A 26118-nucleotide genomic window follows, 5' to 3' on the forward strand; every position below is an offset into this window, starting at 1 on the left:
AAGCTTTCGCTGAGCGCCGGCTCCAAAATGCGCATCGGAAAGAGGAGCTAAAACACGTCTCGATAAATCAGCGTCTCTAATCAGGTCATCTCTGCGACTGCCGTTATGAAATTAGCGGCGCTTCGGACTGAAGCTCGCCTTTTCATTCCCGAGAACAAATGATGACAAACAAAGGTACGGAGCGAACAGAGTCTCATTCAGTTCGGTTTTGATAAACGTCTCAATTATAGCTACAAGCTACAGTTACAGCGGCCCGTGTGTTTCCAATTTCAAAGTGCAAACAGAACAAACAAACTCAACATATTTATTTAGCTTACGTCCTCCATCATAGCACTCCAACAAACAAATAATGCATTACATTTCAAGGGGCTTAATGAGAGTACCAGACGGCTGGGGCACAAATGCAGTGCCACACGCACAGTATATATTACAACATCTTAGCTGAGGATATATCGCACAATATATCATACACGTGTTATCAGATATTTGATATGTCTCAAGGTCATCCCCTAACGTGGTGCTGACCAAAACAAGAACCAAAAATGAAAAAAAAAACCTAAAATAACATTTTTTTTTTAAAGCGTACACACACACACAAAGGTCAGGGTATTTAAAGAGAGCATGCCTGGGAAGAGACTTGGGGGCAGTCAGAGTGAAAGTGGGTGGCGATCCTGACAGGGTGATGACGACTCCCTGCGTAGCGTATGACATTGGGGGCGGGGGGGGGGGGGGGGGGGGTTGGGGTGGGGGGTGGGGGGGGCAGCTGGCCCTGTGAGCAGTCTGGGAAGATGCAGCAATTACAGAGGAGGGTGTCACTGATCTGACGCTTCCTGGCAGCTAGCATTCTGCTCCTCCACTGAGGCAGAGTGGCAAAATGGAGGCCAGGTTTATGAAGGCTTCTTGATGACGCACCGGTGGTTTATCGCACACGTTTCAGTTACGTGCTTTTGCGTACATATTAAGGAACGTGAATAGCACCGTTTTTACGAAGGGTCTCGAGCACTGAAAAATGCTCGATTTTATGGATACTTCATGGATTTTTAATTTGATGATCTATGGCATCATCCATGTTAAACACGGCTTGCTATGATATATCAACCTAAAGTATCAAAGTCCTATTACTGAAGGCATATGTGGTGACACAGCACATCCAGTCTTATAGTGTCTGGCAACAGCGCATTATGAAGGCCCTGCAACACTTACAAAGGTATCATGCAGCTATTATGAAGGCATAATGTAGTTTCTATGTGCTCCGGTTTGTACAATGCGTCACAAAAAATACAATAAAAGCGGCCTATTTCAAAGTGTAAGTACATACAGCACAAGCAGCACAGTTTGGTACAGCGGAGAGATCAGCAACCCTGGTTGTGGAGAAGTACCCTGTGGTTTATGCTCTGTCCAAATCCTTAATAACTTAATTGGATCAATTATGCGGCTGGATAAGCGCAGGTGACCAGTTGCTCGAGCAGCTTCAGCATTTCACTATATTGGAAGCCCCGGAAAATCCGCAGGATTATGGCACTGCAGGAGCAGTGTGGCCTACATCCAGAAAAGAACAACATAAATTGCGTATGGAAATGGAAACGGAGGGGCTTAGAATCATTAGTATTCAGCCCGGTTTGAACGTGAGGTGTGTGAAAGTTCCCAGTGCTCTTTGCTGCCCCCTGGTGGGCTTATTTGGCCGGCGCCGTTCTCCTCTTGTCCGCCGGCGACCGCCGCTTCCTGCCCGACGCCGGGCCGCCGGCGCCCGCCGGTCGGATCTTCATCTCGGTGAAGTCGAGGGAGACGAGGTGGCCCTTCCACGGCTCCCAGTTAACCCCCTGTCAGAGGAACAAGACGGGGACAAACCAGGGACAAACAGGGACAAACCTCAGTATATCCTCATTCAGTATTTACTCTGTTACCTGGAATAACATATTAGAATATTACAATACCACACGTTGCTCTCTGTTTATTCATCACTGCAGAAAATTTGTGATTCAACCCGGGTACTACTGCTTTACTCAGATTCTTTGCGTTCCAGTTACTTTAAAAAAAAACCTGGTCCAGTTCTCCTCACAGTTTCCAACAGTAAGTACAATATCATTAATTACCATATTTGACATGCGCATACACACACACACACACACAGGCATACGCACACGTGCACACACACAAACACACACGCATAAATATAGTACAGCTAAGATTCATTCCCCTAATGCCACAATTGTCTCTTCAAAAGACACCTTTCCCGTAGCTTCATAACGCATCCTTAGCATCCGCACACATTTTCCTTGTTAACCGTCAGTGGAGAATGGATAGGAAATGATAGCAATAAACTCCCTCCTGCACCTTTGAGACGCATTGGCTGAACTGCGCTTTTTATGGGACATGATAGATTCAGGGCATCAGTATTCCAAGCTTTCACTGGATACCTGCAAAATAATCTCATACAGTCGCCAGTCAGCAATAATTCTGAGGGACATTCTGCCCTCTGCTGGTTGCTGTTGACATTACACCCCCCAAAAAAATGCTTGCTTTCAACATGTCATTATCCCCTGGCTTTGAGCCGAGTCTCTAGGAAATTTGTATTGTAGTTTTCAGTTACCTAGCCTCCCAGTCAACATATCATTTAATTATCACCAGGTACAGATTTCATTTCACACGCTCACAGTGTGTTTCTACGCGTGTCTCAGGCTTTTTCAAATATGCTTTTGTTTCCCCTTTATATCTGAATGAAATTCTGCGAGTAGTGGCAAGGTTGAGTTGTGCCTCTGACTGAGAATAGAGGGCCGGATGACAGCTGGATAACAATTATAGCACATTGTTTGGAATGGCCAAAAAAGAAATTATATGCAAATTAAATTCATTTTAATGAACAATGGAAAATAAAAATGTTTGACCTTTATTGGATTCACATTGTGCTCCAATCAGTACAGAAATGAGGATAGGTCTAGTGGAGTTTGTTCAGACTACGCATTCAAAGTTGTTAGTCACAACTTTTCGGAAACACCCAGGCCAGTTAACATTCCGTCTAACCCGATGCTCTACAGTGCTTCTTCACTCCCGTGTTCAACCAGGAGAAAGAGTATTCAAGCGGACAGAATCCTTAAAAAGGGTCAGCGGATTTTAAAACGTTGGCTGCCTCACCATGCTGTGTCTCTCGTCCCCCCACTTCCCGTTCAGGTTGGCGAGGTGGCAGTTCTTGTACCACCAGGCTCCGCGATGCGTCAGGGCGCAGTTCCCCAGGGCGATGTCGTTGTCCGAGTCCACCGTGGAGAAGGGTCTTCCCTGGTGGTAGGTCATCGCGTCCCCTGGGAATCAGCCACGGTTTAGATTCCCAGCGCAGAAATGCACAAGTTTAACATCTGACACCTGACAAACTCAATGCTTCATTAGCTGAATTAGCTAAAGATGAATCGCAGAACACACTGTATTACACTACAGAGGGTCACGCTTAGAAATGCTTCACACTCACTGTCATTTCAAAAAATTAAAACTCTTCTGAAAAGTTTGTACCTCCAAATATTAATCACGTATAAATTACGACAGTCAAGTGACAGTGACTGACGATGTCATCTCTCTGCGACCTCTGGGCTGACCTACCAGCATTTCCTCTGTAGTTGCCGACGGTTATCCTGTACTTCTGCTTGGGCGGTGCTAGTTTGAAATTGTCGTAGACCGCGTATGCAGATTCGGTACCCTGCTTCAGGTCCACACGCAGCTCATACTGGGTTGGAGTGTTGGTCAGCTCGTAAATCTTTTCTAAGCCTGAGAGAAAACAAAAAAAAAAGGAGTCAGCTAATAAAGGTTGGGTTGGCTACACACCAATGACACTCCACAGTGAGCTGGATTCATGAGCTACGGGGTATTTTCTGTTTGGCAGGTAAATATTGTGATAAATGGGGACATAATTCACTGAAAACCATAAAAATGGCAACGGTAATTTAGCCAGCACATAACTCTATTGATGTTTCTGTGCGGTGTTTTCAAAATGTCCTCGCAATGTTACCGCAGCGTCAAACTGCAGTGTTTTTGAAGCGTTGTGAGGACATTTTCAAGCCACTGCACAGAAACTTGTGAGCTATGAAATGCAACCATTTTTCTGTGTAGAGCAGAGCACTGTTTGTAGCTACTGACCCAGCCAGAATTCATCAGTCATGTCCCCAAAGCCTTGGACGTACTGCCTCCAGCGCTTCATGAAGTCCAGCTTCCCGGAGGTCCGTCTCTGAAGAACCTGGAACAAGGCAAAAGGGCCGCCATTCAATTGCAACGCACATATTCGGCTCATTCAATTTACATTGCGCTTTGGATTCAACTGAAAAAAAAAAAACACTGCTCTTGCTAACTCTGTAGCACCCAATACATAGAACCAACACAATTACGCTTACTGATCCAGTCCAGTCTGTCATTTTGGATGACTGCATGTAGACTTCTCACATAAACCCTGGCAAATTAATTAGCCATCCAGATGTGGTCAAAATTTAACCAGTTACAGATTTTACTGTGAAAGGACATGATTTTCACATGCAATTACTTTGTAGTGAAATGTATTATATAATAATGTGTTCCTATGCAGAAACTGTGGAACCATAAGGATTGAATGTTTTTTTTTTTTTTAATTGACCAAAACCGTGGATATCCTGAAACAGATACACACTCACTGGGGAGTGCCCAGAGTTCTTCAAAAGTGATTAGGAAACTTTATTAGTTTCCTAATCCTGGCTGCATTCTGAGAGCGTTCGCTGGCTGCTCTCCATGAGCAGCCCGGAGTCCACTTACGGCCCAGCCACCTCCGTCTGTGGCCATGTCACAGTACACTTGTATGGGCTTGGAGCGGTCGTTGTTGATGTAGATTGTATAGACCCCGCTTTCTGAGTTCCCGTTCGTCATGATCTGAGTGCAGTCCATTGGGAAGGGGTAGGCCAGACCCACTGAGAGAGAGAACGGAGAGAAAAGGACATCGGTTTATTTTTAAAAACCTGATCTTCACTTGCAGCTTCGTCACTTCGGAAGACACAATGTAACGTTGGTCAAAAGAGGAAATGAGCTAATGCTAATGCTAGAGGGAAATAACACACTAATCAAACCTCCTTCTCAGCTGAGGTATTTATGTGCATCGATGGGAAGTACAATACTTTGTTCTCCTTTCTGATACTTTAGCACCAGAATGCATGTGCGTGTCTGTGTATGCATGTCCGTTTGTGTGAGTGTGTGCGTGTGTGTGTGTGTGTGTGTGTGTGTGTGATACTTTAGCACCAGAATGCATGCGTCTGTCTGTGTATGCATGTCCGTTTGTGTGAGTGTGTGCGTGTGTGTGCGTGTGTGTGTACGTAATAAAGTGTGCATGTGCATTTGAGTGTGTATACGCTGTGTGAGTGTGTGTGAATGTATACGTGTGAGTGTGCGTATGTATTGTGTGAGTGTGTGTGTGTGTGTGTGGGTGTGCGCAATGCTCTTGTGTGTGAAATACAAGCAAATGTGCATCTGTGTGAGAAACAGTGAAGCCAAGCCGGTAGAATGAAAGTCGATGAGTGCTTAAATTGTGCATCCTTGATATTATCAGTGAGGTTTTGATATCTTTGCCAGTTTTAGATTTAGCAATAACTGTCATATTGATCTCCTCCACAGTCTAACTCCCCAAAGTGAGTCCAGGCTATACTTCAGCGGGCCACGTAGCGCAATGAATCCCGCCCTGTTCCTGGAGATTTTACCTTCCTGTAGGCTTTCACTCCAACCCTAACAAAGCACACCACATTCGACAGCTTGAGATCTCATCGAGCTGCTAATTATTATTAGCTGATTATTAGGTGTGCAAGATTAGGGTTGAAATGAAAGCCTACAGGACAGTAGGTCTCCAGGAGCAGGGTTGGGAACAACTGGCGCAGACCGTCGCGGGGTGGTGCTCCAGCCGGCTCGTTACCTGTGCTGAAGGTGGTCTGAACCAGACGGCTCCTCTTCGCCTCTCTGTAGGCCAGCAGGGTGACGACGTACCTCTTCCCCATGTCCAGGCTTGCCAGCCCAAAGCTCTTCTCTCCCGCTCGCAGCTGACGCTCCACAACCTGCACAAGGCCCACGGCACTCACAGCTTTCAGTAAACGTGAGAGACAGGTGCAGCCCATCGCGTGGGCACCCCAATCTTGATCAGGGGGTTGTACCACAGATACATTTACGTTAAGCCATTTAGCAGATGCTATACAAAAATGCAAACATAAAGGTTTAGGAAATGAGGACAGCGTAGGCTCTCAGCACAAGATGGGTGGGCCGGGTTGGGCCACGGACACCAAAATAGTACCCTGGCCCCACCCCTGTTCTTAGCTGAACAGGCACACCCTATTGTGAATGCCCACCTACTGTAGGTAGTTCTGGCTCACCTAGTTCTGCATAGGCCAACCTGTATGAATAGTTTTGGCTACACTGCTGGTCATCAGTGTCACAACTGGCAGCACTGGTCAGTGTACCTGTATAAACCTACAACATACTATTAAGTGCCATAATAAGTGTAAGTACAAGAGGGAGATTGAGAGAAAATGGGTTGGGGGGGGGGGGGTGTAGTGTTAGCACTGTAATGTAACATAAGTGAGGCTTGCAAACCCATAATAGATGCTTTCAGAGTTCAGTGTTCATTGAGTGAAGAACAGGTGAAATGTCATAGTATGGTGGAAGATAGACAGTGATTTGAGTGTCTATGTTCTTGTGTCTTTGAGCATTATGTACCATGGAGCTCTATTAGAATCTGTATGTAAGGGTGCGAAAGTGTGTTAGCCGGGGAGGGAGGGTGACTGCAAGGCAACAAAAAAAAAGGTGTCTGTTTTTAGACAAGTTCACTTTCTCAGCTTCATTAAGAGCTGACACTGTTTAAAGACAGCCTGTTTCGTAATAAAAACGGAGAGACGTAGTGCAAACACGGCGTGATGCACACCCTTCGAACGGTTATTCTTCACAACATAAATCGTAAATTCCTGACTGAAATCAAAACGGCATTTCCCTGCCTTGCCTGTAGAGGGCAGAGGTGTTCTGGAATGGTTGACCATTGGTTTCCAGCATGCCGTCAACCTGTTATTGCCATCTATGACGACTGCTCTCTTTCCAGTGAAGGTGATTTAGATATTTGACATGAGTAAATGAATGCTGAAGCACATAGGACTGTACATGGCTATACAGTAGTATGCCATATGTTGTGAAGATAAATATAAGATGTATCTTATGAAAGCACTGCGAAGGACATCACCTTTTCCTGCAGTATTTCTACCACCAGGTCTTAGTATTTATTGAGTTTTTTACCACTGACATTATGAGACACAGTGAGGACTGCGATCCCTATCCTGACTACTACATAATGCCATGTTTATACAGTACATTCTTAGAAGAAAAAATGGTTCTGATCGGGTTCTTTGGCTCATCTTCATAAGGTAACCTCTTTATGGAATCCTCTGTTGTTGGTGTGAAAAGTGTGAATGCCCCCAGATCGAACCCTGGAGGTAGAACCTTCGATCTAGACAGGGTTCCTCAGCGGAGACACAGAGGAGCCTTCTGGAACCCTTTCTCCCGAGCACGTTAGATTGGTGAACACAGTGCACATTCACGTCAGCGCATGAGTGCGCCCTACCTGACCGCTTCCATCCTCCGGTCTGTACGTGAGGATGTACCCGTCGATGGAGGCCAGGGGGGACTTCCACGTCACGGTCGCGGCGTCCTTCTGAATGCCTGAGGCCTTGAGGTTTGAGGGCGCGTCGATCTCTGAGGCAGAAAGAAGGCCAGAACAGGGTCGCAATGCGCAAAGAGCGAAAAGAAAAAAAGAAAAAAAAAAGAGGAAGTTTTCACGTTTGTCTTTGTGACTCACGCAGCCACACAGTTCTCTGAATGTTTGCCCCCAATTCCGTCAAAGATAGGCAGCCCAACAGATTATTCAAAACAATTCGTCTGCTCCGGCAAATCGGTCTCATTTAAGCACCAACGGGCAGGCGCTCGCTCTCCTCCGCTTGGAAATATTAGAGATGATTAATTGCTTTGTGTTTGTTTCGATATTTATGCCCCTGCTGTGTAAACTATTTCATGGTTTGGTACATGCAGGCGATGGACCTCAAAATGTCCAATTCTCCAATTATTTACCGGGTTTCTAGGAAAAGGATAAAAATCGACAAGTAATGAATTAAAGGCCGCGGCAATTTGGTCGCATTCACGCACAGTAAAATTCTTGAATTGACAAAGAAAATTGTGATTAATGGTCTTGTGGTGGGGTTAACATGAGGACATTCCTGTCTGTATGGGGACACATCCTGGCTGAAGAGATGCCTTATAGCTGCAGACAGGCTGGAAGATGTACAATCATACAGCTGGGGTGCTGGCCATCCTCAAAGAATATGCTTCTTTTGCATACCTGGATTCTGTGTTGGACCACCCCAAGTACACTCCACACCCCTGCCCCTACTCCTTTCCCCCACCCCACCACTGCACTCAAAGAATTACTCAGAAGCAGACAGACAAACTCTTACAAAGTTTTAGAGACATGCATGTCATCACACCACAAATGATTAATTACAAAGGTTAATTAAAAGAGAAGCTCTTAATTTTTTTTTTTGATTTAGGTTATTTCAGACATTTTTAGATTCAGACACAGAAAAAACAGCACTCTGTGTCAATACTTCAGTAATTTATGCACATTTCTTGAAAGAGGGAAATAATTCTGATATAAGTATGAAAGACACTAGAGGCAGATTTTAATCATTTTTGTATCTATTTTTAATTGAGGATATAAAATTAAATAAAAGAAGATACAAAAATGATAAGTATCCGAATGCTGTCTTTTTCCCCCACTTTATTCTTAGATTTAGACCATCGTGTGTCTTTAGACCTGTCTCAGTCACTCAAATTTAAAAAGTTGTCACAAGCACTATTTACCAGTTTTTTTCTTCCTTTCAAAAGAAAAAAATAAATAGTTATGAACACTTTTTTTGTCTGATACAGAGGGTTAAAGGTCCATAATTTAGAACCATCCCATTAAAAATGTTATGCCTCTGATTTTAATAACAGGCATTTAAGCAGGCTCTCTTATCCAGAAAGCCTCAAACAGATTTTTGATTTTTTTTTTTTTTTTCACGGCATCCATTTATACAGCTGGAAATATACTGAATCAATTCAGGTCAGGGTACAACAGCAGCATCCTGCCTGGGATTCGAACCCGAGAACCTTGTAACCCGTCAGGTTACAAGCCCGGTTCCTCAACCGTTATACTGCACTGATTGTGCTCCTATTTAAATTAAACGTGTGTAGTTATGGACCTGTCTCGGCCTGTGTGGACGTCTTCCTGCTGGCACGAGAGCCCTTCACAGCCCAGACGAAGACGGTGTAGACGACACCAGGCCGCAGCCCAGTCAGCCTGTAGGAGGCGCTGTCCGTCCCAACGGGGATCTCCCGGCTGGAGCCATCAGCGGAGGTGTAGCTGATCACGTAGCCGTCGACGTCGGCCCGCACCATGTCCCACGTGACAGTGGCGGTGTCCTCTGTCACTTCCCTGGTCACCAGGTTAGTGGGAGCGTCTAAGTCTGAAGAGCCGTTAGTATAAAATAGCAAATGATGAATCGGTACATGCTATGGGGATGTATTAATAGCACATTTGACTCCAGCAATGAGTGATGTTGCGTGATGGATCATATTGGGTTACTTCTATTTGCCAGTGACATGCTGACTCACAAAGAGAAGCAGAAATCTAAATATATTTTCATCCAAAATTTTTAGATATAAGCATGTATGTGTATGTGGATGTTTTAAGCCATGTTTTTTTTCTTTCTGCGTGAGAAAGAAGGTTGACGGATTTTAAATGAGTCAACTACCTTGATGGAAATCGTCTTTGGATACACTCTATAAGCTTCATTCAGAAATATATTCTGGTGAAACCAATCAGCGCATAGTGCACACATAGCCAATATAAGATCCTCGCATTGCGCACATGAAGGAAATGTCATTACATGTCACTGACAATAGCCACCTGTATAAATAACTAGAAGCATGCGTCTCCTTCCCTTCAATTCTCATACACACAGCATGGAAAGAGATTAATAAAAATGGGGAGTTATAAAAGAAACATGCATGTTTGAACTGCACATAGTTATAGCAGTTTTATTTTAAATGTATCATTTAGACCCTCAAAGTAGCCTACAAGCAAGCCTGTTTTATCTTTTTTAAACATGGCACTCAAGAGACATAAGTCCACTCATGTTCTCTGTGCTTTTTCATCCTTCTTGAAATCTAAATATTGTTACATATTATTTTGTTAGATTTTACTGCACACTTGTGCCACAGTGGCTTTTTAAAAAAAACCAACATGGCTCTTATGAAAACTAAGTTTCAGACATTATTATTATTATTATTATTATTAACATTGTTATTTTAAACTTTGTGAGACCACCCCGTAGATCTTTTTACATTTGAATATTTAGACAAGTTATGGACCTGTCTCGGCCTCTGTGGACGTCTTCCTGCTGGTGCGGGAGCCCTTCACAGCCCAGATGTAGACGGTGTAGACGACTCCAGGCCGCAGTTCACTCAGCCAGTAGGAGGCGCCCTCCGCCCCAACTGGGATTTCCTCGCTGGTGCCATCAGCGGAGGTGTAGCTGAGCACGTAGTTGTCGATGTCGGCCCGCACCTTGTCCCACGTCACAGAGGCGGTGTCCTCTGACACCTCCCTGATCACCAGGTTAGTGGGAGCGTCCAGCTCTGAACAGCCATTGGTACAGGCGCCATTTTAATATATTAGCGTAATGGATTTGATGCTCAATTACAAGCCTGATATTACTTCATGTTCCTCTCAGCTGTCCCTACCTTTGAGAATTTAGACTTTCAAAACATCTTTAAAAAGACTAAATAACGTTTTCCTGTTTTGAATGCCAAATGCAACATATGATACATTTATATTTTTACCATGTATTTTTAATGCTATAACTAAATATATTCATTTTTATCCAACATTTAACCAAAAAATGTCACAGGATCACAGAATGAAGAGAAGTAGCTGCAGACCTGTATGCTTTCCATAGGCTCCACATGACAGAGGTCATTTTAAAGTTGTGACATGCCTAGAAGTGTATTTGATTTCCATAAAGGTTTTTAAAAAATTGTATAAATTAAGCATTTTTAGTGCATGAAATATTAGCTGTATGTTGGAAACATTTGATAAATGTTTGAAAACCACTAAATAAAACACTTTTATAAAATATTTTGACAGGTCAAACCTGTATATATAGCTAGAAAAGTTTGTATTTAGAATTGCTATTTAAAACCAGTGATATACTTTTTTTGTTTAAATGAAAAATAAAAACGGGCAAATGTATGAAATCTGCTCTCGAGTATAAATGTATTGTTATGCTGCATTTGGCACCGCTTATTCCTGACTGAAAGGTTATTTTATTTCTGAAAATGAGAATAGACATACAAACAGTTATTCTGGAACGTTCTGTTCACACACTATGTGACCTGACGTTAAAATAAAATTCCCTCAGAAATTAATTCTATGTCTTGTTAGGTTTAAATCCGGGTTGAAAAAGCTTTAAACAGATTTATGTTTAGATTTTAGAGTTATAACCTAGAAAAAAAATGTATAGGCTCTCATTTTTAAACAGCCTACTGTGCCTGCTCTTTGGGAGATTGGGTTCAAAGGCAAACAAAACAGGCCTCTGTTTGAACTCCGATCGATGCGTGATTTATACAGTAAGTTATGGACCTGTCTCAGCCTGTGTGGACGTCTTCCTGCTGGCACGGGAGCCCTTCACAGCCCAGACGAAGACGGTGTAGACGACACCAGGCCGCAGCCCAGTCAGCCTGTAGGAGGCGCTGTCCGCCCCCACTGGGATCTCCCGGCTGGAGCCATCAGCGGAGGTGTAGCTGATCACGTAGCCGTCAACGTCGGCCCGCACCTTGTCCCACGTCACAGTGGCGGTGTCGTCTGTCACTTCCCTGGTCACCAGGTTAGTGGGAGTGTCCAGCGCTGAGGAACGGTATATTCACATTGTGGCAATGATATGATCATATCTGGATGACTGGTAGAAGATGACTTGTAACTGTAGGTACTGTATTTCTTGTCAGGGCCAGCTGGTATTTTTCTTTGACCATTTGTTTTAGTGAAGCAATATCAATTATTTTAATTTACAATGTATTATTTTTCCACCTCACTGAATTATGATTTACTAAAATTGATTTTTAATATATTGTTAATGCTTTATTTGTATTACTTTTTTTTACTTTTCTTACTCATTTATCCAACTACAGCTTCTTGCTCTTATTATATTTTCTTGTTTAAATGTTGCTCTAATCAAAATTATTTTAGGAGTAGTAAGAGTACTGGTTGTAGTACTAAAAATGCTACAAATAGTAGAAATAGTAGTACCATAGATTCTACTGACACACCAGATAATCAGCACTGTACTCTTAACATTTAAATTCCTGCCTCCCTATTGACCAAGTAAATAAAAACTATTTGATGTATCTTCTGAAAATTAAGTGCAGCGACCAAGAAAGATACTGAGCTAAAGTATATTCTGTACTGTATTAAAAGAAGGAGAGAGGATGGAAGGAACACTGAAGCAGAACATTTGGTGAGCGTTCAGAATCTGTGGTGGTACTGCTGGTGATAATGGGATAATGCTAAACAGATGCTGTTATCCAGGACAACTTGCAGCACTTATAAGTGCATGCACACATGCTGCGGAAGATTAAAACAGCGAAGAACAAAATTAGTAACATTTACATCGAGCGATGAAGTCAAACCAGGCAAAATGCAATTTTAGAACATATACGAAACTTGGTTTGCAGAGAAAGGAAACCTCATCTGTCAAAGATAGTTCTAGTTATGCCCATCCGTAGCTTGATTCCCAAGGTTGCTGAGTAAAGGCATCTTCATCCTTAAAAAAAGGCCCTAGACCAACAGAGGGTCTCCTGGGGGTGATTGAAGGAACTGTAGGGGGTGTCCAGTCAGCTATAACCCCTTTTAAACTTATGATGGGGGTCCGCTGGATGACTTGGAGCTTGGGTGTGGGTCCCCAGATCAGAAAAGGTTGAAAACAGTCGAAAAGATTGCAAACCCCCGTGCCACTAAAGGACAGGTCAGCCATCTCCAGGACACACCACGTTTACATGAAAACGGAGAAACGGATTGCAGTTCCAGTGGATAATCTCTCTTTGAGCGCTAAAGGGATGACTCCACAGCTCTTCCCCGGCGCCGCAAGCTAAACCCTCTCGGCTCGTCCAGAGCCGACCCGAGTCACTCGAGCAAGACGGGCGCGTCAGCGCGGGGGCCTGAGTGACGGCCAAGGTTCCCCCCGGCGACAGCGTGAAGACAGGCAGAAAAATGGACGACCTTGGACTGCCAACCAGGGGTCTGCTTGTGTCCTTGCGATGCAAACGGTGATATATAACGGCACAGCTCTGCTTAAAAGCAAGATGTTGGGTTTATTCTCGATTGCGTCTTATTAATTTATTTATGTTACGTTTTTTATGCTATTTATTTGTATAGAGTTTTCTACAGAGACACTCTCATAGGCATTTGATAGAACAATATGCTGGAGGACTTATGAATTGTCCTCCATTATTCACCTGCTAAATGTGATGTCACCAGTGGAAGATGTATGGTTTGTTTCATTTTTTCTATTAAGTTAACCAGCTTTCATTTTTAGGACCATAAGGCCCTCTCCAATTAAGCAAGTAACACAGAACTGTAAATTATAAATTTGACTTTAACATTGCATTTTGCTGTACCGGAAACATAATTAATAATGTCAATTGGCAACAAGATGCTTTGTCACAGCTGTGGTCACGTTACTGCAGAAGAGATTAATTAATTTGAAGAATTTACTGATTTGTACTGAAAATAACAAAAAATATAAAATAAAAAAAATTTAAATCTCACTTGCAGAAGAATCACAAAGCTCTCATAAACATTGAAATTCTGAATATCTATCAATCAAGTACACTTGAGACCAGCAAGGTCGTCAAAGTGTGTTGGAGGACTAATGCCACTCTCAAGATACACACGCGTACTTGAAATCAATTCTAGGTAGCTCTGGTGTCTGAACACCATTATAGAAAGTCTTTGCCAACTGGTAGGGACTGAGTATCTTTGGATAGGCTTGTGTCTTCATGGGGAAAATAGGCTTACAAACATCCAAACAGACGACAATGGCAATGTCGAATGGCACTCAACGCCCAACCAGCTGTTGAATGACAAGGCTTCAACTGAGCAAGAGCAAAAGTGGGTTATTCTCATTTACGAATACATTGCAGGTGTGAAGATTCTCCTCCGTTATGAAAACGCGACCACCTAACTTCATCACGGGATAACTCAGACGAGAAGAATAATGGAAAATGACGGAAGAGGGCCCAGGGTAGGATGAGCGGGAAGCTGAAGTCGGCTGCGCTATAATGAACGCGCGCGAGCCGGAGGATTTGAAACCCGGCCGTGGCGCCGGAGTCGAGGGCGGAGGGGAATGATGCAGGGAGACGTTTTTCTCCGCTAATCCCCCTCATTGAGCGCTTCTGCCAGAAAAAGGGGGGAGTCGGCAGAGCGCCGCTTGAAGAACCCCGACAATGGAGGCGGCCGTTATCTGGGAGCCCAGATACACGCGGGGGAGAAAAAATTATGCAAATCCCAGCCGATCCTCAAAGAGAGGTGGAGTGACAGGCGTCCGGGAGGAAACGCTTTTTAAAAGCGCGGTGCGAGAAAGAGCGCGAGAAAGAGCCCTCGGACACCAGCGCCGGAGGTTACCTGTCTCGGCCTGCGTGGACGTCTTCCTGCTGGTGCGGGAGCCCTTCACGGCCCAGATGGAGATGGTGTAGGCGACTCCGGGCCGCAGCCCGGTCAGCCTGTAGGAGGCGCTGTCCGCCCCCACTGGGATCTCCCGGGTGGTGCCATCGGCGGAGGTGTAGCTGATCACGTAGCCGTCGACGTTGGCATGCACCTTGTCCCACGTCACAGTGATGGTGTCCTCTATCACCTCCCTGGTCACCAGGTTGGTGGGGGCGTCTAATTCTAAGGGATTGACATGTTAAATAAGTGGTTTAGTTCCTTTTTTTTCACCATTCTGAGTGAAACTACAGTGACCAGTACAATATGAGTAGAAAAAACAAAAGAAATGTTCTTGGTCAGGCTGAGCGGAAATATTTCCAATAGTGTTCCAAAATCCTAGAAGAGACTTTTCTGGGACATGGGAATATAAATAAACAACTTTTGCCAGCTGGTCATCAAGCCACTCCCCAGCCCAAGCTTGGCTCAATCATGTTTACAGAATTCACTTGTGTGGTGTGGATTCAGCTGGAAGGAGGATAATGGCCTCAGTATATTGATATAATGTTAAACATAATAATGTGACTCTATGACAGTGCTACTGGATTCTGAGTTTGATGGCAATGAAAGGATGCCTGGTCTTCCATTTATAATTGCTACGCAGACATCTTGCTAAGATGGCTTATAAACACTCAATTCTAGTCCTGGAGAGCCACAGGGTCTGCTGGCTTTTTTTGTTACTCAACACTCGAGCAGTTGATTACATAGCTAAGGAAGGTCGCCGCGCTTCTTGGGTCTGAATCGGTTTCTGATCTCACGGCGAGAACATAAACCTGGCGAACACTGCGGCTGGACAGGGTCAGGACTGAGGATTACTGACCTAAGCTAAACCGAGGCAGTGAACCGTATCCGTCTAATACGGCCCAAGACTTTGTTCCGTCGAATTGAAAAAGCGAACGTTGACACACTGTAAAATAGATGGAGTCCGTCTGCAGAGAGGGATATTAAAGGAAAATGCTGTCGCAGTGGCAAGAAAGGAGAAGAGAGCCAGCGGGGAGGAAGAATGGGGTGGGGGGGGGGTTTGATGTGATAACGGGCAGCATTAGGGGTCATTGGAGGGAAGCGAGCAACCATGTAACATGGGGGGGGGGGAGGGGGAAGGAAACGAAAAGGCATGCAAAAGCAATCATCATTTAGGCTATTCCACTGCGACTCATCCAAGGTCTGCGAGATGTCACCGAGCCGTTCATTTTGCGAAGGCTGAAGAACGAGGCGTCTAAAACACGCCGGGGGGGGGGGGGGCCACGCATCGCCGATACGCTGATTCTAGGCCAATGGCGAAGCCTTCTCCAAAAAATTAGGAGAGCCCTCGCGGGGCTCACGTGTGTGGCGAGGTGCAAAACCGCGAGCGGGGCGACACTCGTCACGAGTGAACGAATCAAACCCGACGGAAGGATCGAAGACCTGCCCGAGAGGCGAGGTGGCACCGTTACCTCACAAAGCAAGAGGCCATCACCAAGGCCTCCCGAGGTTCCCTTACTTATCAACCAGAAATGCAGACGACCACAAACCCCCCCCCCCCCCCCATGTTTAACCTCCGTTCCCAGCTGCGGTTTCGGCTGCTTGAACACATCAGCAGTTTTCGGGCTGAGGGGTGGTGGTGGTCTGCATTTCTGTGGTAACCTTAAAAGACAAGCTTCCCTTTGTGTGCGTGAAGGACTTCCCTTTTGCCAGGCAGCGACTCCGCGTACACAAGGTTTTGGTTCTCGTCAGCACAGAACAGCTTACCCCTCAGGCCTAACGGTACATGGAGGAACCCAGAGATTGTTCTTGTTGAGAGGTCCTGACCATACGATGACAGCTACAAGTGAAAGTCCAAGTGAATGTCCTTTCAAACATTTCCATGTTTTTTTTGTCTTCAGAGGCCTATCAATGCCAATGGCTCCTAACTCTCAGTTAACTGTATCGCCGGCCCCCCCTGGTGGTATGTGTGGCACTACTCACGGAATTTGGACTCGTCGCACATCCACAGTCTGCAAAAACGTGTGCGACAAACACAACGCAAGGTCACACTCGGAGCCTCAAAGATACTCAAAGAAAAGGTTTTCAGTGTGGCCAAGTTATTGAAGAACTCAACAAAACTGAATCTTCAAGAAGTAAGGTAGTCTTTTCTTGGAAACTCTTGTAGAATTTGGCAGCTTTTAGATATCTGCAGTCATTTTACAGTGGTGAGAAACACGTTAGGGGATAAACTTTGTACAATTGTTTAGCCACTAGCTGATGTGTGTATTATAAAATAAACTGCACAGCAAGTAAGCACTTTATTTATTTATTTTTTTATGTATATTTTGTGAGTACCATCAATACATCCTTACATATTTCATAGGTTTTTTACTTCAGCCTTGATGGTACACAGGTGCCTTTGAAATACTGCCATCCATCATGATTCTGCTGTGTTTCCACAAAGGCTTTATATAAGAGTAGTGCAAAACAGGGGAACATTTCCTTTTTAATCGTAAGGGGGGATAGGTTAAGAAGCACTTCAAAAATGAAAGAAGCTGAATCCTGTGGTGCAACGTCTTAGCTATAAACGACTAGACTAGCCAAGGCCAGGATTCGCGCAAGGCGGGCTCGACGGATCTGAAGGCCCTATTAAACGAAAAAGAAAAAGGCCTTTTAATCAAACATGCTGTTTTTTGTTTGTTGTGGCTCCTCCGAAACTGCGTGGATTTGCCTAATCCACACCAGCGGACGCACGGTCTGCGCGTACAACATCCCCAAATCCCCGGCAGCCTCTGCGGAACAGTCGCTCCGTCGGTTTAGCTTGTCCCGCTGCCTCCGTATCCTCTTTCACGTCTCGGTACTGTCCTGGCAGAGGGACAGCCCAGCGGAAGCCTGGAGGACCACGGCCCGGCCTTGCCGTTCATCAGACGCAGATTTATAGTATCCACGCCGGAGAGCCAGAAAATCACACCGAGGCATCGGAAGGCGACGCGGGGGCGAGCCGAACATTAGGTCACTAACGTCCTGGGGGGGGGGGGGGGGGTGCACCGAAAAGCCCATTTCCCTTCAGCCGCTAACGGCGGACGGCCGTCGAAGCGAGAGAGGGCCGTTATTCGCGACTCGCCGAGGAGAGGAGGAGGCGTTCGCTAATTGAAGTAGCTCCGTAACGGCGGCCGTCAGGAGAAAATCCCCGAAGGACGCGAGCTCGGTTTCGGGCGCATTTTCTCGTCTGCTTTCACAGGCGGGCCTCGGCAGCGAGGGGAGAGCCCCAGTGGGCCAGGCTTTCGATTTCCACACGCGCGCTTTAAAACCCAAGAAAACTCGGCTCTGCTGAAAAGCACAGAGAAGCCCCGCAAATGCCTGGCAGCCGCCGGGCCTGCCTTCGCATCTGCGTACCGAAACGGAACCGCGAAGATCTCGCACCGATACGAGGAGGCGCGGTCGGCGCCGGCGCGGTCCGGGGTTCGACCCGAGACCGCGGGAGCTCCTCCGCACACGTCGAAAACAGCGCCGTGGCTGGAGGAGGAGCCGCCCGTCGGCCCACGAGGAGGACTCTCTAAAAAATCCGTTCTCGCCTCGTCGCGAAAACATAACCTTCATCGCCACCGCAAGCCCTTCGAGCAGCAGCGGGCGCGCGGGTTTCCAGGAAGGCGAGCGGAGACGAGCCGTCTCTTTCTCACCAAGCAGACCGGCTCTTTGGGGAAGAGACGGGGGGTCGCGGGCGAGGCCACCCCCCCCTCCCGCTCGCTTAAATTTGATTTAAGCTCCCGAGTGAAAAAAATCATTCACTGTAGCCCCGAGGCCCCAAAACAAAGGCGTTGTCGGGGAGACGAGCGCGAGAAGCAGGACAAGGCGATGGGGAGAATCGCCCCCCCCCCCCCCCCCCCCATAAATACACTCAGCGGCTGAAGGCTCTGTCTTCCTGCTGACCTCCAAGCTGAAACGCAATTAGAGGCTGATACTCATTCCGCAGCGAATGAAAGGGGATTATCTTGGCAGCGAGGCGACATCATAGCTAGTTTGTTGTCGTTGGCCTTTTTTTTTTTTTTTTTTTTTTTTTAATTAATCAGGACAGAGCCGATAAAGAGAATTGCCCACCTTGGAATCATCCCAGGTGAAATAAAAATTGGATTTACTCTGGACTTTTATTCTTTCAGTCAGGAGGGCAGTTAAGCTGACTTGTGTCGACGGGAGAAATACGAGACGGGGGCGCTGATGTTTACAAAAACTCATTTGATGATTTTTTTTTTTTTTTGTCCATGTTTATGAAAAAAGAAAAAAAAACAAGAAATACTTAGGCGCATTGCAACTTGAATGTTCATTGTCAGAAAACAAGCAAACTCAATTTCGAGGTACAATTTACTGGATCTAGTCGACATGTTGATGAAATTAATGGAAAAGGGGAAAATGCAATAATGGCTGGTGCCAGTGGACTACAGAGCCAGGCTGTTTATCATTACGGCCACGTTTTTTTTTTGTTTTGTTTTTTTACACAACCCTCTGACTTTAACCAATCACCATCCTGAAAGGCACCAGTTTGGCATGACGGGCTCCCCCGTTCAGACACCATTCCCCTTCATGAAAGAATTCGCCCGAACAGAGTGAATGGGTGCGGGGAGTCTTCTCATATATATTACATTACAGGCATTTAGCAGACGCTCTTATCCAGCAACTTTTACATAGCATTTTACATTGCATCCATTTATACAGCTGGATATATACTGAAGCAATTCAGGTTAAGTACCTTGCTCAAGGGTACAACGGCAGTGTCCTATCCAGGAATCGAACCTATGACCTTTCGGTTACAAGCCCAGTTCCTTACCCACGGTGCTACGCTGCGTTCGCCCTGTCGAAATGAACGGCTTTTCCAAGCGACTCACCCGTGATCCCGGTGACGGAGGACGCCTTCCCCTCGTACGCGCCTCGGATGGCCTGGACCGTGATGTGGTACTCCGTCCCCGGATGGAGGCCTGCGACGCGAAAAAAAAAAACTCCCGTGAGCGACGGTCACGGCGACCGCGCTGTAGAGGGACGAGCCGTTTGGTATCTCACGACCGCGTGCGTGCGTCTCTGCCGGAGCGCTTGAGGATAATATCCGAAAACAACTGGCTCTGCCCCGGGACCGCTGTAAAGCATTCTGACATTTGAAGAACACTGAAAACACGTCAGACTCGGTGTTTGATTTATTAATCCAGTGGATGAAGTTGCTGGATCGAGGAACGGTCTATCTATCTCTTCGCTTAGCCGTAGTGGTGGTTTTCTATCCTTGTTAAATATACCTTCTGTCAGCCGTTTAGGCTAAAAAACCTCTGGTCAATGCGTCAATCATAGATTGGACAGAATGTGTTTAACTGTCATAGACCATATTATTGTAGACCCCCCATTTAGACCCTATTAGACTCATACAAATCTTGCATTAAGTTGAATTAGCACTGCATCTTAGGGAGCTCTGGCAATATCGCTGGGAGACGGGTCGAGTCACGCATTACCTATGATAGTGTGTTTGGTCCGGGCCTCCTGGCTCCTGGGGACCTCCTCCTCCTCCTCTTGCCCCTCCGGGCTGCTGTGGGTCAGCCGGAAGTGGTCCAGCTCGGCCGCCGGGTTCTGCCAGTCCACCTGGATGGTGTCCTCGGTTTGCCCCAGCACGCGGACGCCGTCCACCGAGGCGACCACTGCGCGGGGAGGAGGTGGGGCGTGACATTGCATTCCGCTTCCTGTCTGCGTTTCACGCGCGGGAGGACGCAAGACGCTAAACGTGACAGCGCTCGTTTGAGTGAAGGGAAAGAGGCTGGAACTCAACCGCAACACTCAATGGGGCTGGTACGTTAAGGCATGCTGCTCAATTTCACGAAAGCATTGTTCGATGGGACCTTGCCCATTCACGAAAGCACGCTTCAAAGTGTAGCTCTGCTATGATGATTTTGAATGGTAAATGGACTGCATTTATATAGCGCTTTTATCCAAAGCGCTTTACAATTGATGCCTCTCATTCGCCAGAGCAGTTAGGGGTTAGGGGTTAGGTGTCTTGCTCAAGGACACTTCGACATGCCCAGGGCGGGGTTTGAACCGGCAACCCTCCGACTGCCAGACAATCGGTCTTACCTCCTGAGCTATGTCGCCCCTTACATTTTGAAAATGTATTGTAAACTGGTGCTCTTATTGTACAGTAAGACAGATGGGACAAAAAAGTATCCTGTTAGTAGAGCCAGAATTAGATTTTGGTTGCAGGAAACCAGACAAAATACTAAAGGTCTGGTTTTAATCAAAGGATCTTAAATATATATATATTCATTAGTAATTTTTGTGATCCAGAAACAGCAGATATCTAAGTCCTAATTCCAGTGCATGCATGAGTGCCTCAAAACACTATTCTCAGATACACACACAAAAAAATAATTTGCACATCACAAAAATGGAAAAAAACATTTGAAGTGTCATGTTCCTTGTGTAACCATAAATTGCCGGTGCCCCCACAGAAAGGGAGACTGGTCTGTCATCCGCAGACGGTCCGCACGTTTCCCCCGGTCCAGATGGGAATGCAATGTAGCGGGAGATCATATGGCTAACCGCTTAACAAGCCAAACCCTTTTAACGCTGGGGGCCTTCTGCAAATCTACAACTCGCTATAATTTCTGTAAAATGTCCGCAGCGCCTTCTGTCCGGATTAACTGGGAGTGAAATGAAGGCAATTAGGCGTAACCCCAGGCTCCATAAGCCAAGGGGACACAGGAAAGGTGCAGAATCTGCTGGCAACACTGAAATTAATATATGAAAGCATCATGTAATAAAACTACTAACAATTGAAACGATCACAACATTGCAGCTAAAGGTAGCCTTGGCCGCGCTACGACATTATGTCATGCTTTTGTGCACTGTAAAATTTTACGTCGCCAATTATATTGGTGGTTTTGTACAGATCGGTTGACAGGCAACTATCCTTGGCTGTTGTTCCTAATAGTAGTATTAAGTTAATGAAATGTAAGAATGGATTAAGGTTTAAGATTGAGAACCTAGAACGCAGGAATCCCAGCATTCTTTCTCCTCTGTAAACGTATGTAGACATCCCTTTATTTAAAAAAAATACATTTACTTTTGCAAGTACTGTAAAATATTTATCAGTACTCTGTCAATTTTCAATATTACTGTGCCAATTTTCACCACAGGGAACAAATGCAAAAATTTACTATCTGCCTCTGGCCATATTGACAACTGAGAGTAATAGAAATTCTCATTGTTTTTCATCAGCTGCTGAATGCAAGGGATTAAATTGTATGAATTCATTCATATTTCAACGGGTTTAAATATTTTTCAATATTTGAAATAAAGCCCAGCCGTTTATTTTGTATTATTATTATTACTGAACAGTAGGCAGTCTTTGTGGACTTTGTTTTACCAGCCCAATAATAATATCATAGTTTATAGTGGAGACAGTCCTTTCTCTAGAGCTGTGCTGTGATACTTCTAAATCAGTATTTTATTGAAGCGATAAAACAAACCGTTCTTGTAAACATTTTTGCTTATTTGGGAACATTACGATCCACAGTGACAAGCTTCTGAACATCAGCACATTCCAAAAATTAATTGTCGGCGCGTTTCATTGACAACGGTGTTCACAAAAACTCTCAAGCAGCCCGTTTCCTCTAAGGATGCAGGCATGTTCCCCGGATTCAGAAACCCAGAGGTTATGTTTGCGGACACTGCAACAATGTGAGAAAACAAACATGTTAAAATACAAAAAACCCTCAGCGCTTGGTCTGTGCTAAAAACCTCCTACTCACCAGTGCTGGCCACCAGTCTGTCAGCCTCGCTGCTGATTTCCTTAATCACAGCGTGCACCTGCACGACGTACGTCACCCCGGGGACCAGGCCGGTGATCAGGTAGGAACTCTGGGTGTTTGGCACTTTGACACGTTGCAAGGCGCGCTGGTTCCCCTTGGGGTGGTAGGTGAGCACGTAGTACTCCGCCCCCCTCACGGGGTCCCACTCCACCTGGAGGGAGTCCTCCAGGGCCCGGAGCAAACGGAGGCCTTTGGGGCCCATCACTGAAACGGGAGAACAGAAGCAGGGGGAGTTTACGGGGAGCCACTCGGGTTACCCCCCCCCCCGCGCTAACCCCCCGCTAACCCCCCGTCAACCTCTCCCTCTCTCTTACTCTGACTCTGTGTATGTTCTTCAGGTCTGGAGCCTGGGTTTTCAACAGGGGGTCCGCAGACCCCTGTGGGTCCTTAAAAGTACTGTAGGGGGTCCCTGGCCAGATTTGACATGCAATTACTATATATTGTAGGGGGTCCCTGGCCAGATTTGATATGCAATTACGATATATTGATTTGAGAAACTATTTCAAAATATAATACTTTTTTTTTTTTTTTTTTTTGATATAACCCATTTTAAGTTAATGATGAAGATCCCCTGGATACCTTTGAGTCTGGGTGGGGGGTCCCTGGTTTAGAAAAAGTTTGAAAACCCCTGATCTAGAAGCAGAATGTCCACAGTTCTGCCTAAAAAACCTGACCTGAAATGATCACAGTTTCATCCAAAACATCTGAGATGGAAATGTGGGGAAAGTGTGACCTTTCTGTGATTACAGTGTGGTTGTTAGTCAATCGTGATGGTGGAAAACGCAGGGGTGAAAAAAACGGGAGAAGGGAGCTTAAAAATATATAAAAAATAAAAACGGGAGCTCCCGGAGACGACTAGTCAGCAGCAGAGGGAGCAGACTTTCCGCTGCGGGATAATCCAGCGGGTTTAGGGGAAACGCGCTCGTGAGGAGAATTCGAGGAACTGCGGTGAAGAAAAAGCAGGACCCGCGCGGCAGGCGCGAGGGGAGGGGGTGTCGAGGAGGAGACGCTGGTAACTAGAAAAGTACACAACGGCAGGTTTGGACAGCGCACGGCAGGGCGAACTCAGGAAGCGCTATGTTTTCCTTCCATTCAGCAGGACTTTTCCATCTAGCGCCACTTAATACGCCTGCTACTCCGGTTTCCTCCCGCTACTGCCTGTAACAATTTTTTTTTTACCGCTAAATAATATTTCTGAAATGCCGCTGGGGAAGAATAAACCAACATCTACAAGTAGGCTACACGGAGAGACGACATTCAGGCACGCGACTGATTGATAACGAAGGAAGCTTGTCTTTTAAGTGGAAAATCTATATCATAGCAGAATTGTGTTTTGGTTCCATAGAAATAGGGAGAATAAATCAGCCTTTTTTTTTTTTTTTTTTTTTTTTTTTTTTTGTTGCAGGCAAATAAGAAAAAAAAACATGAAGTGAAACTGCCCTTTTGCCCTATTATGTGAGTGAAAAGACACAAAGCCCTTTAAAAACAAATCTAATTTGGAATATGCTTCCACGAAACCCATAATTTGAAGCAAAAAGCCATATGCTGTTGAAGACCATCCGTTTCAAAATATGGTGTATGTATCATATTCTGCATGGCTGGCTTGATTATTTCCTACATGTGCACCCTAAACTGCAGTCTATCCAATATGATGCTGTTGATGCTGGTTCTACTCTGATGGAAAGATGCATGTGGGATATGGAACTAAATCCTCAGCAACTGCGGGGCTGTGGATCCAGCTTAGCAAAAAAAAACCAACAGAAATCTACAATTTCTCCTGTGGTGAGAACAATTTCTTTGTTATGGTTTACTTAAAATGTATGTGTTTAGCTTCCCCTCACACATTTAAGAATCATTTGGGTTGTGATGGGGTTCCATTTGGGGTGGGTTTGACAATAATTATAATTTATTTAAAGGTTCACGTAATTATGAATACATACTCATTTAGAATATCTTCCTATATGGTGAAACATCAATAGGCTTGGCTGTCACTACTGTAGAGCAATAAAGACAACTGAACTGGTATTAAATAGCAAGTAACATAAGAGATGAAGCCATAATCTCAAATCAGTACTCAGATGTAAGCGGTTAAAAGTAATAAAGGAAAAAATAGATTAATAGATGAATAACCACTGTTTGGTGCACTATAGAGCCTAAATAATAAGCTATCCATTTTTACTGTGACGTTACTGAGCTAATACCTTAGCATTCCGAGCATTGGCAGATTAGAATTCCGGTCGCCATGGCGTCTCCCCCTGCCTCCTAAATAAAGTTTTTTTTTTTTAGGTTTAAGGTGTACTTACTGGCACAGAAGATAGATGTTGAATGTGATCACGTAAGAACTTTTCATTACCTAGTCTTTTATGTCAGCAGTTTCAAATGTTTCCTTAGCTGCTTGCTGTTAAATCGTATTAAGGTTTCTGGTGGGAGCACAGATTCAAGTTTAAAATCAGATCCCCAGACTTTTCTCTCTCCTGGCGGGGAATAGGAAGCAAGCGTGCAAAGAATTGAACTGTGTCAATAAAAGTGAGAACAGTACGTCTGATATTGGCTGAGAATGAAATAGAATAAAAGAAGAAATCACTGATGCCACCTGGTTTCACTTGAGTCAACTTCATTTTTATCAGATTTTTTATAAAAATGCAATATATGGTTTCCATATAATTCCAAAAAATATATTTACTGGAATTCTCATAGCTACTGTAGGATTACGAACCTCTATGGACAAAGGTGGGCTTTTACACTCGATAATCACTAGAAGAAGCCCAAGACCACCTCATAGAAAGTGCGCTCGCTTGCATGTACGCACGACGACCCGCGTTTCTCGCATTATTAAAACCATCCATCCTCCCGTGACACGCCGAGCCTTCCACAGCACAAGCCACAGAAGCAGCAGGCTTTAAACGGACACAGAAGCCTCTTTCAGCACCTGAGCGAGCCGTCTGACAGGGAGCGTTGCCAGTCACTCGACTCCGGTCCTCTGACACCTCTTGGCTCCCCTTTAGATTACAGCGGGATCAGGAAACCCAAATCCGCGCTGAGCCGGCTCCTTGTTCGCCAGACTGCCGGTTCGCCAGAAAATGTGGAAGACATTTTCACATTAGCAAAAAACCCAACCCGTCGCTGTAGGGGGATAGTTTGCAAAGTGTGGCAGGGAGTAAAAAGGAATAAACTGCATGAAGCTGGGGTTGGAAAATCTCATCCTCGCGAGCAGGGATTACGCGAATGCGAATGCCACACGATGTGTGTTAAATGCGTGACAAGTTGTTTGAATGTGTGTGATATCGTATTGCGTGCTTATGTGATTTATGAAAAGCCACCTCAAGCTGAATTCAAGTCTGTGATCTAAAACAGCTGTAAAGACTCATCAAGATCAAGACATCAGATCATTCAAATTTTTCTTTATCATCATACTCACATTTTTTAAAAAGATAATAAATAGTCTAAGCTTAGGCCTTGTGATCTACAGTCAAAAATCATTACCCAGAGTAAATTACAAAATATTTCCAGTAGGGGTCAGCG

At 45.2% G+C, this 26118-nt stretch overlaps 1 protein-coding gene across 1 annotated transcript in view; it reads right to left on the reverse strand.

Moving 5' to 3' along the window:
* Positions 1 to 743: 743 nt before the first annotated feature.
* Positions 744 to 26118, reverse strand: part of tnn (tenascin N) — a 33329-nt gene continuing 7954 nt past the window's right edge. Inside the window, exons 4-17 of the mRNA XM_035420823.1 lie at positions 22537 to 22800; positions 20248 to 20430; positions 19639 to 19728; positions 14738 to 15001; positions 11702 to 11965; positions 10435 to 10698; positions 9264 to 9527; positions 7592 to 7722; positions 5906 to 6044; positions 4765 to 4916; positions 4123 to 4219; positions 3589 to 3753; positions 3133 to 3296; positions 744 to 1820 (exon numbers count right to left, since the gene is read on the reverse strand). Of these exons, the coding sequence (XP_035276714.1) occupies positions 1674 to 1820; positions 3133 to 3296; positions 3589 to 3753; positions 4123 to 4219; positions 4765 to 4916; positions 5906 to 6044; positions 7592 to 7722; positions 9264 to 9527; positions 10435 to 10698; positions 11702 to 11965; positions 14738 to 15001; positions 19639 to 19728; positions 20248 to 20430; positions 22537 to 22800 (2588 nt within the window). The 3' untranslated portion in view covers positions 744 to 1673. The remainder of the gene's footprint in view (positions 1821 to 3132; positions 3297 to 3588; positions 3754 to 4122; positions 4220 to 4764; positions 4917 to 5905; positions 6045 to 7591; positions 7723 to 9263; positions 9528 to 10434; positions 10699 to 11701; positions 11966 to 14737; positions 15002 to 19638; positions 19729 to 20247; positions 20431 to 22536; positions 22801 to 26118) is intronic.

The sequence above is a fragment of the Anguilla anguilla genome, chromosome 6, assembly GCF_013347855.1.
Source record: "Anguilla anguilla isolate fAngAng1 chromosome 6, fAngAng1.pri, whole genome shotgun sequence".
Classification (NCBI taxonomy): domain Eukaryota; kingdom Metazoa; phylum Chordata; class Actinopteri; order Anguilliformes; family Anguillidae; genus Anguilla; species Anguilla anguilla.